This window comes from Gobio gobio, assembly GCF_949357685.1.
Source record: "Gobio gobio genome assembly, chromosome: 10".
In the NCBI taxonomy this organism is placed as follows: domain Eukaryota; kingdom Metazoa; phylum Chordata; class Actinopteri; order Cypriniformes; family Gobionidae; genus Gobio; species Gobio gobio.
The window spans coordinates 12,591,852-12,604,351 of NC_137116.1; the positions used below are offsets into that span (position 1 = coordinate 12,591,852).

The 12,500-nt window shown below is 39.0% G+C and overlaps 1 protein-coding gene across 1 annotated transcript in view; it reads left to right on the forward strand.

Annotated features, from left to right (window-relative positions):
* cltcl1 (clathrin, heavy chain-like 1) overlaps positions 1-12,500 on the forward strand; it is a 78,369-nt gene that overhangs the window by 12,474 nt on the left and 53,395 nt on the right. The window contains 1 exon segment of the mRNA XM_079828189.1: positions 7,836-8,043. Within this exon segment, the coding sequence (XP_079684315.1) occupies positions 7,836-8,043 (208 nt within the window).

Below are 12,500 nucleotides of genomic sequence, written 5' to 3' on the forward strand. Positions count from 1 at the left end.
AGTGAGCTGTGCTCAAGAACAAGCCGTTTGTCACATACTTAGGCCCCACCCACGTCTGCTGACAGACTCCGCCCTATTATCATAGCTCCTCCCCTCAGTGAGCTGTACACAAGAACAAGCCATTTGTCACATGCTTAGGCCCCGCCCACGTCCGCCTTATTATCATAGCCCCTCCCCTTCAGTGAGCTGTACACAAGAACAAGCCGTTTGTCACATACTTAGGCCCCACCCACGTCTGCTGACAGACTCCGCCCTATTATCATAGCCCCTCCCCTTCTGTGAGCTGTACACAAGAACAAGCCGTTTGTCACATGCTTAGGCCCTGCCCACGTCCGCTGACAGACTCCGCCCTATTATCATAGCCCCTCCCCTTCAGTGAGCTGTACACAAGAACAAGCCGTTTGTCACATGCTTAGGCCCCGCCCACGTCTGCTGGCAGACTCCTCCTTATTATCATAGCTCCTCCCCTCAGTGAGCTGTACACAAGAACAAGCCGTTTGTCACATGCTTAGGCCCCGCCTACGTCTGCTGGCAGACTCCTCCTTATTATCATAGCTCCTCCCCTCAGTGAGCTGTACACAAGAACAAGCCGTTTGTCACATGCTTAGGCCCCGCCCATGTCTGCTGGCAGACGCCGCCTTATTATCATAGCTCCTCCCCTCAGTGAGCTGTTCGCAAGAACAAGCCGTTTGTCACATGCTTAGGCCCCACCCACGTCTACTGACAGACTCCGCCCTATTATCATAGCTCCTCCCCTCAGGGAGCTGTAGACAAGAACAAGCCGTTTGTCACATGCTTAGGCCCCACCCACGTCTGCTGACAGACTCCGCCCTATTATCATAGCTCCTCCCCTCAGGGAGCTGTACGCAAGAACAAGCCGTTTGTCACATGCTTAGGCCCCGCCCACATCTGCTGACAGACTCCGCCCTATTATCATAGCTCCTCCCCTCAGGGAGCTGTATGCAAGAACAAGCCGTTTGTCACATGCTTAGGCCCCGCCCACGTCTGCTGACAGACTCCGCCCTATTTCCATAGCCCCTCCCCTCAGTGAGTTCTTCAGTGGAGAGCAGTGAGTGATTTTCTGTTTGTCTGTTGTTGTTTGATTCATTTTAACAGCAGATATAGCAGTAGGTGCTGTATATTACTGTCACTTTAATACACAGATATAATACACACATGCCATTTCTTTACATTCACAGACATAACCGACTGTGTTAATGTGAATTGTGTGTGTTTTTGACATAACCTTGTGTGACAGTTTAAGTGCAATAAGACGTGAAAGAGTCTTAGTTTGATATTCACGGGACGTCTGACACATAGCTTTCTGTGTGCGTGCTTCGGGTGTGTGTGTGTGTGTGCGCTCAGAAAACCATATATCAGAAGTTTACACTGATATGGGTTTAAAACACATGCAGATCATAAACTTTCATGAGGATGAAGAACTGATCGTCACGTGAGTGTGATAGAGATGATTTTTGGCAGAGTATCTGAGGTACGAGCTGTACAGGCTCCGCCCTCTTCTGGAAAGTGGGCGTGGAGCAGCAGCTCATTTGCATTTAAAGATACACGCACGAAAACAGCATGTTTTTCCTTCCACTCAAAAATGGTTTAATAAATGATCTGTGGGGTATTTTGAGCTGAAACTTCACAGACACATTCTGGGGACGCCTGAGACTTATATCTTGTAAAAAGAAGCATAATTGGTCCCCTATGGAAGCAGTAAGGGAGGGTGTACTTAGTTTATCACACATGGCTTCTTCATTTTGGCCTAGTGTTTGTCAAATAAATAATAATATGTTCATCTGAGGTTGTATTTCATTTTTAGACCTTCTAAGGACCAGATGATCTTTTATTTTATGCTCTGATATGTAAAACCATAGAATTCAAAGAGGGTGTACTTTCTTTTTCACGCGTCTGCGTTTTTTAATCAAATGTTTTGCTGATCAAATTTTGCATAAAAGCATTTGCCAAATGCATGAATGTAAATGTCTTGCAGTAACAGCTCAGCAAGCGGAAGAGACAGAGACAGAGAGAGTCTGCTTCGTCTCATTCTGCTCTGAATGCTGGGAGATGAATGACGACAGGTCAGAAGCATCATCGTAGACGAGCCCATCAGGAAATGAGTTTATCTCCTCATTAAGATCTGTGTGTGTGTGTGTGTGTGTGTGTGTGTGTGTGTGTGTGTGTGTGTGTGTGTGGACATCTGGATCTTTCTGCCTCACTACATCCTGAGTGTCCTGTGGGACTTTACTGAAGAGATCTCATAAATGCATTGCTTTTCATACAAAGCTCATGTTATATGCAATAATGTAAGCCTAACGCTTCACTTAAACGTTAGATTTAAAGCCTGATGGTTAGATTTAAAGCTGCTGTCCGTGTAGTAACCTTACAAGTTTAGCAAAACGAGCACACTGAGTCAATGTATATTCTTATAACGTCTGTGGTTTTAGCTTTAGGTTGCAATAACCAACTAGATGAGTACAGTTTGATGACAAAGCTTGAGAAAGCCAGACCAGAAAGTTTGAAAACGTTTTAAAAGCTTGAGGTTTTATGTTTGAAGTTGAATGTTTTGATGGCAATGAAGTCTATCAGAAAAACAGATAGATATATTTAACATGTTGCTAACATGTTTTAATACATTGCTAGCACAAATTAGCATGTTGCTAGCATGTTTTAACACGTTGTTACCACGATTTAACATGTTGCTAACATGTTTTAGCATGGATTAGCATGTTTCCAGCATGAATTAACCTATTACTAGCATTAATTAGTATATTTCTAGCCTGTTTGAACTTTTTTGTTAGCATGAATTAGCATGTTGTTAACCTGATTTAGCATTTTGATAACATGTTTTATCATGAATTAGCATGTTGTTGGCATTTTTAGCCTGCTGTTAGTATTAATCAGCATGTTACTAGCATGATTTACCATTTTATTAGCTGTTTTAGCAAAATAATTAGCATGTTGTTAACATGTTTTGCCGAACGCTTCGTGAGCATTTGAGCGTGTGGTTAAAAACTAGCCTAGAGCGCCATCTGCTGTTAAAAACTAAGCTCAGAATCACAATGCATTCGGAAAATCTCAGAATCAAGTGATGCATCGATTTATTGTCCCAGCCCTTGTTCTTAGCATGAATTAGCATGTTGCTACCATGTTTTAAAATGCTGTTAACAGGAATTAACATGTTCTTAGCATTGAATTAACATTTTGTTAAAATGTTTTAATGCTGTTAGCATTAATTAGCATTATTTAACATTTTGCTAGCATGTTTTAACATGAATTAGCATTGTTACCATGTTTTCTAACATGTTTTAGCATGAATTAGCATGTTTCTAGCATGTTTTTAACACGTTGATAGCGTGATTTAACATTTTGCTTACATGTTGGCTTTATTAGCATGTTGTTAGCATGTTTTAACACATTGATAACACATTTTAACACTGGGTTCGCATTTTTAACATGTTGCTAGCATGATTAGCAGTTTGAAAAGAGACAGCACACCGAGTCAGACAGTCTGAGGGTCTGAGCCGAGTTTGGTGGTTCTAGCTTGAAAGCTCTAGGATGAGATGCCGTTTACATTTTTGCTCAGAATAATAATACACTGAGATAGTGAGTTGTCTTTCTCAACTCAGTGGCCAGTATCTGTAGACGTTCGTTGCTGTGTGTGAGTGTGTGTAACCGTCTCAGTGAAGTCTGAAGCTCCAGACAGATCGTAGATTGCAGACGGCTTTATTCAAATGAGTGTTTTTGGTAATGCTTCTAAAGCTCCTGGTTTCCTGATACTCATCAGATTAAAGGTGTATTTGGGTTAAATCTGAAACGGACAGACATTTACATATTTCGAGCGGACAGTAGTGCTCTTTACTTGGAAATATGCTTTGGGCTGTATGTAAACAAATTATGTGTAATCAAAAACATCTTCATTTGCAGTGAAAAACATTGTATCCAATTTAAATTTTAAGCAAGAATTTTGGTGCCTCATTTCGGTGGCAGAGACAGACGCGCTCAGCGCTCGTCACATCACAACTCATGACAACTATTCACTGTTTTCAACCACATCATGTTTATTTCAGGTTTCAGACATTTAAATGCTCATAAGTACTAGCAAAAACACACACTGATGTCTATGGAAGCGGCTATAACAATCCTTTCAGACAGTTATAATTTGACTAGGCGTGTTTTATTCATATCAGATACACATTATATAGTGACTATATAGTTTACTCTATTCTTCCCCCAGTTCACCGGTCACTTACTTTCATGTATTCCGTGAGACATGAATGAATTCACGTGATGTAAATCCGACAGATCCGATTCTGAGGCGCAAACTAACATGGCGCCGCCTATCGCGCATTATAGATCAACTAACACACATTCACTCACACATATTTGAAAATCAGAATATCAGATAGTTCATGACATAGTTAGCAAGTTTGTGAATATTTTGAATAAAAAATAAAAAGCTAAATAAACCCGATACAGCTGACGCGTCGCCATGGAAACAATAAGGCGTCACGTTCTAAAATATTTAGCCGTAGAATATCATCATATTTCAAAATAAAGCTGAAGCTTGAAGCTGGTTTGTAGCAGACCAAGACTACAGACGACTGCTGTTATTACTGTAACTGTTATTCAGTGTTAAATTAGTTGTAGTTGGGTTAGGTGGCTTAGGTTTTACTGTGAATTTGTAAATAAGTAAATTGTGTTTTGTATTTATTTTTATTTATACTAGGGCTGTCAAAAGATTAATCACGTTTAATCGCATCCAAAATAAAAGTTTGTGTTTACATAATATATGTGTGTGTAGTCTGTTCATTATTATTTATGTATAAATACACACACATTCATGTATATATTTAAGAAATATTTGCATGTATATACTGTATATACATTCATATAATCTATAATATATATAAATATAAATGTTTTATATATAAAAATAATTATTTTTTTCTTAAATATATACATGCTTGTGTGTGTATTTATATATAAATAATAATTAACAGAGTACACACACATATATTATGTAAACACAAACTTTTATTTTGGATGCGATTAATCGCGATTAATCTTTTGACAGCCCTAGTTTATACGTTTAAGTAGACATTAAACTTTGAATAAATGGTTCAATTTAAATAATAATACAAAAAATCAATAAAAAGCCATTTAATCTCATCCACCTCGTTTTGTGGCCTTTTTTTATTTTAAGTATCGGTTTAGTCACCGGTACCGTTTTAAAAGTATCGGTTTGACGCCGGTATCGGAAAAACCCAAATGATACCCAAACCTAGTTATAATCCATAAAATCTTTGTATTTTTTCCAAATCATGTTTTACTCATAGACTGTAAAAAAATATGGGTGTAGTGTCCGTGACGTCACCCATAGGATTCTGAAGAGCAGTTTTGAAGTGTAAAGTCGGGTCAAGCTGGCCGTCGCCATCTTGCCAGCGCGCCATTGCACATCACTCCCGGATAACAGAAAATGGGCAAAGAGGCGGGACGTGGGCGGAGCTGAGGTGACGACTAACAGACCAATCGGCACCTCCTCCAGTTTCTCTTGAAGCCGATACGGAAGTGAGTTAAACTGCAGTTCATGGACCGACAATCCACCTTTAACTCAAAGTGGCCACGCCCTTAATTATGCAGAACTTTAAGGCTTTATATAATGTAAACGAATGAGTTATAAAATAATTCACCCCCCTCACAGTCGTCATGAAGGGCAAAATCACCTGTATAGACCAAAAGCACAATTTGTCCCAGACTGTAAACATGTGTTCTTCTGCTGTAAAGTTGGCCATTTTAACATGAGCTCAATGAGATTCTGCTCCCTCTGGAGTTTGTCTCTAGTGGCCAGTCCATGAACTGCAGTTTATGTCCCTTCCATATCGGCTTCAAGAGAAACTGCAGGAGGAGCCGCTTGGTTTTACTCTAAAACTGCGATAAAATCCAGGATCCTATTCAGAAGAGAGACCTAGACTTATCTAGAGATGTTGTGAAGTCAGTGAGTGTGTGTGTGTGTGTCTCTCTGTGTGTGAGTGTGTGTGTGTGTGTGTGTGTGTGTGTGTGTGTGTGTGTGTGTGTGTGTGTGTGTTTAAGTCAGTAATGCTGAGACAAGAAAAGGGAGGAAAGAGTTGTGGCTCTGTTTTCTCTGACTCAGTGTGTGTGTAGATGTGTGTGTGTGTGTGTGTGTGTGTGTAGGCTGCTCTACAGTATCTCCAGGTCCTTGCGTAAGCACTATGTTCCAGTAAGACAGACAGCAGGTTTGTGTTACGCCTGTGTTTCTCAGCACTGAATCACGTCAGACCCCAGAGACAGAGACTCCTGACCCCTGAAGAATGTGAGGGCTTCACCCGTCCATATTATTCAAACACTCGTGACGTTTCCTCGGCCTGGCACTCTTCAGAACATGTCTAATGCGTAATATACAGCTGGACCCGTGAGGTTTCACCGAGAGGAAAATATTAAAGATCATGTCTTGAATCTCTACAGTCACAGCTGGTTAGGAAAGATCCAAACCTGCATGAGTTTCTTCTGCTGAACACAAAAGAAGATATTTTGAAGAATATGTGTTGATGCGCCCCATTGAGGTATTTTCCCCACACTATAGGAGTCAATGGGGACCATCAAGTGTTTAATTAGCCATATTCTTCACTCGAGGGTGATGAAACGATGACAGAATTTCACTTTCATGTTTTATCGCTTGATGCTTTATTGCAGGAATGACCGAACGTAAAATCTCAGGGTGACTTCATGTTAATATTTCAATAATTTAACACCGTGTTGATGTGTGTGTGGCTCTGTGGCATCGGTTAATGGTCACATGACATGCAGGTAAACAAATAAAATATTATCTCCAGTTAGTTTTTTTATTGTGATTTGCTTTTATTTTGTTATTTAATAATTTTTTTTAGTAAGTGTTTTATTTTGATTTTTACAACATTTATTTATATTTTACATTTTTATGATTTACATTTTTAGAAAGTTTTTATTTTATTTAAATTTTACATTTTTATGATTTACATTTTTAGAAAGTTTTTATTGTAAATTATTTTAATTTTACATTATGATTTAATCATTTTTGTGAGTGTTATTTTAAAATCTTAAATTTTAACTTTAGATTATGATTTAATTCATTTTTAAGTGTTTTTATTTTTAATGTTTTTATTATTTATTTAAATTTTACATTTTTAGAAAGTTTTTATTTTAATTTTATGTGGTTTTGATTTAATCAGTTTTGTGAGTGATTATATTTTAAAATCTTTAGATTATAATTCAATAAATTGTTTGTAAGTGTTTTATTTTTATTTCTTTTATTTAAATTATTAATTTTAATTTGATTATGATTTAATTAATTTAGTGTTTTATTTTGATTATTTATGTTGAGTTGACATTTTTATGATTACATTTTAGCTATTTTTAATGATTTATTATATAATATTATCTATATATTATTATATATATTATTTTGTTTTATTTTAAATATATTTATATTAATCTTACATTTTTATGATTACATTTGAGCTATTTTTAATTATTTATTATATATTATATTATCTATATATTATTTTATTTTATATATATTTATTTTAATCTTACATTTTTATGATTACATTTTAGCTATTTTTAATTATTTATTATATATTATCTATATTATTATTATCATATAAATATATTAATTTCTTTTATTTTAAATATATTTATTTAAATTTAATGTTTTTAGTGAGTGAGATTTTTCTCATAATTATTTTAATTGTACATTTTTAGAAAGGGTTTTTATTTGAAATTGGTGTTAGTTCTGATGTTTTGATGGGCTCCTGGTCTCTCTGGTCCTCCAGCTGCAGTCTCTGGGCATCAGTCCGGCCGGCATCAGCTTCAGCTGCTTGACCATGGAGTCTGACCGCTTCATCTGCATCCGAGAGAAGGTGGGCGAGCAGAACCAGGTGGTCATCATCGACCTGAGCGACCCGGCCAACCCCATCCGGCGGCCCATCACGGCCGACAGCGCCATCATGAACCCGGCCAGCAAAGTCATCGCTCTGAAAGGTGTGTGTGTGTGTGTCAGTCGCTCGGCTGGCTTCATGTTGTTTTCTGATCTGCTCCTCACACATGTTCTTTCTCGCTCTAACCTCTGCTCTCTGAACTCTGAAGATGGTGAGTTTTCCAGTCTGTCAATCATTGTGTCTGTATGTGGACGTCTGTGTGTCTCAAGACAATCTGCATGAGCTCTGTGTGTGTGTGTGGACTTCTTAGCTTACATCTGGGTACACATTTACCCCCCAAAACCTGACCCAACATACTGTGCTGTAAAAAAGTAAAGTAAGTATTTTTTTTCTATTGTAAAAATGCAGGAAGTTCATTTGAGGAGCTGAATCGAGCAGTAAACACAACCGTCAGACTGTGAAGAGTGTGTGTTTGTGCGAATCGTTCCTGCTTCATCGATCCGCTCTTGATCTTTTCCACATCACTTCCTGGTTCACAAACACATTTGCCGTTCAGTGGTTTATCATCGAGCAGATATTGTGATCAGAGACGTGTTGTTATTTATTAACTATTAAAAATCATTCTAGGTAATAGAAATAAAGACACACTCACTCACTCACTCACACACACACACACACACACACACACACACACACACACTCGCACATACACTCACTCAAACACACACACACACACTCGCACATACACTCACTCAAACACACACACACTATCTCACACATACTGTACACTCCCACACTCACACACACACACACACACACACACACACAATCTCACACTCACTCACACACACTTACACACTCTCACATGCATACTCACACAAGCACACGCACACACACATACAGACACTCGCTCACACACACACACACACACACACACACACACACACACTAGAGCTGCAACTAACGATTATTTTTTTCTGTCGACTAATCTAACGATTATTTTTTCGATTAGTCGACTAATCTAACGATTATTTTTCCAGATTAATCTTATTATTCTTTTTTACTGATTATTGTATTTCAAAGAGGGTAGTGAATTTGTATATTATTTTAACATGAAATCAATGAATGATGACAATATTAATTGTATTTCAGGAAGGGTAGTGTACATAGTGTGCCATTTTATAATGAAATATATGAACAAAAGAAGCTTTTTAAACATAATATATAATGATACTATTCATCATAAAATGTATACAGAGTAGGCCTAATTAGGAAAAGTTGTTTACTATAGTAGTTGAGTATGATTTACTTATTGATTTGTGTCAATAGTAAACGAAAATGCACTTGTATTTATCTGCAAAAGGTTCACATACAGGAGCTTTCAGCATAGTGTTAATGTATAACTAGTCGTCTATTTTGAAGATACATGTGCATAAACAACGACTAAAGCTGCCAGAAGTTTTTGCCCAAACTTCAAAGACACATTTAAATTATTAAAGCTAGAGGCATATCTTAACTTTAATGTTACTTTAATCATGTAAACTACCTATATACAACAAGTTATTATGCATATGTGTTTGGGACAGAGCGGAACCAGGTCGCATTAACAGCAGATATATGCAGCCCATAATAAATAAAAGCACGAGACGTACTGGGGTCGGAGAAGAACCCAGGAAAATGTGACCGTCTGTTGCAATAGAGGGCCGAAGTAATGACGTCACTTTGTAGGCCAAAACGCGGAAGTGAGTTAGCATTTTAGCCCTATGGGTTCCCTCGCCCTAAAGTCTATGGGTTTTTTGAATGGGGTTTTGCTAAATCGCCTGAAATAAGGTCTGTGGTTAACAAAGCCTCTATATATTTTCACGTTTTAATCTATGACATAAAACACACTAGTTATAACCTGCTTGTGATTTTTTAAGACTTTATTGTGTCTTAAAAACGATGGTTGCTAACAAGTTGCTAAAAGGGACTACATCCTTTGGCGGGGACTTTAGACGTCATCGTGACAAACAGGCAATCTCTCACTAGCCCGCGTTTCAGCCTAAGAATGAAGAACTTATGTGGCGTGAATAAATCGCGCTATTCGCGCAAAGTTGGATGCTTGAACATTTGGAGTTTACTCTCTTCACATGTTTGTCTCGTTGAGAAATGGCTGACATGGGCTGTGTTTACATGTCTTTTTGTGTTAAAATCTACTGTTAATGTGTGACAACTTAGTTTTAAGACTTTTTCAGTCGATAATGTAGTTGTTTAAAGCTCAAATCTGTGGTTTATTTATAAGAAGAGTGCCTATTTAAACATTTTATCTGGTGTTATCGGAGTTGTGAGCTCCAGTGAGTCAGCGGCGGTCAGCGCTTGTTTAGCCGGCGAGAGTTGACTTTCCTCGGCTAGTCCTTCTGCCGTCTGCCGCTGGCTCTGATGTCTCTGTGGCGTCTCCAGCTATAATTAGTCTTGTGGAGATTTAACGGCCCATATTTGCTCTCATGGATCTATAATTTGTTCCCTGGCAAATCGTTTAGGCTGAGTGCAAAGATAAGTTTCATTACTTGTTTATTTTTTAGGCTATAACTACGTTACCGTTGTAAGTTAGCCGACTAGCACTGACTTTGAATGTTTGACTGAATTGTTTGCTTTATTTCATGTGTAGCTTATTATACGTTTTGTATTATTGATCATACATAAACTTGCATTTAACAAAAAGAGTCTGGGTTGAGTTTCATGTAATTTAATGTTATCACAGTGATAATCATATTGTCTGAAAAAACATTAACAAAAGATAAATCTCAGAGAGGCACGCATAAACAAAATTAGTTTCTAACATTTTTGGAAAAAACGAATGGGCAATATTTCTCATGAAAAAGTGGATAAGTGTTCATACACAGCGCAGATCATAATGAGCGAGCGTGCTTTTAAATAAAGTTTGAGGAAGCTTGATGATGACGTTGATACGCGACCATGGTGTGCTGTAGTCCGTTTATAGCCTGCCGTTAGCATTTTATATCTGACGGCTTTATTTGGGCTTCAAAATGTATACATTTTGGATTAACTTGTAAAGATTATCTTGGTAGACAAAACGTGTAAGGGTCATTACTCTTTGTTGAACACAGATCTTATTTTTTGCGATTTTCCAAAAGTCTATGGGGAAAATGAATGGCTTTTTGATCGAGGGAACCCATGCGCCGCTAACTTCCGGGTTGGCCTACAAAGTGACGTCATTACTTCGGCACTCTATACACGCGCCGCGGTTCAGCTGCGCGAGAGAACTCTGGCAGCAGGGTTGCCAGGTTTACACAACAAAACCCACCCATTCGTTACTCAAAACTAGCCCAAAACAAGCCCAATCGCGTTTCGGGGAGGTTCTCTGGTAAACATCGCGTTCGGGGGGTTAAATATGTGTGTTTTTTTGCTTCAACCCGCGGACATAAGACACAGCCCGCGGCAACAGTGTAGAAGTAGCCCAATTCCGCGGAAAAATCGGACTTGGCAACACTGACTGCAGTGTGAAAGCTCCCGCTCTCCACGCGCACAGCTTCTGCTCTGCCACCGCGTGCAGTGTGAAACCGGCGTTACAGAGTGAACAAAGCACAGTTTTATTCGGCTTCTGTTTAAAGTACTCCCACACTTTTGAATGTCGCGGTCTGGCTTTATATGATAAATGATCATTTTCACTATGCCCGGGAGCAGAAGCTGCCATTATTCTAGATCTTCTGTTTCATTCTAGAACGTAAATAATGTGCCGCCGACGCGTCGACGCATTTCACGCACGTCGACGTATTTTCGTAGTCGACGTCATCGACGACGTCGACGCGTCGTTGCAGCCCTAACACACACACACACACACACACACACACACACACACACACACACACACACACACACACACACACACACACACACACACACACACACACACACACACACACTCACATGCAACCACACTCTCACATGCATACTCACACAAGCACACAAACACACACACACACACACACACTATCTCACACACACACTCACACATACACTCATACACACACACTCACTCGCACACTCACACACACACCCACACACACACACACACACACACACACACACACACACACACACACACACACACACACACACACACACACACACACACACACACACACACTACCCTTACTCCTAAACCTACCCATCACACACACACACACACACACACACACACACACTAGCCCTACCCCTAAACCTACCCATCACACATGCACACACACACACACACACACACACACACACTCACTCTCTCTCACACACACACACACACACACACACACGTTTGTTTTTGTGAAATGTGAGGACATTCCATAGGCGTAATGGTTTTTATACCGTACAAACCGTATTTTCTATCCCCTTACACTGCCCCTGCCCCTAAACCTACCCATCACACACACACACACACACACACACACACACACACACACACACACACACACACACACACTCACTCAAGCAAATTCTAAATATTAATAAATAACATATAAACAAAACTCAAATAACGCTGCTGTAGTCGTCCTCATCTCTGTCTTC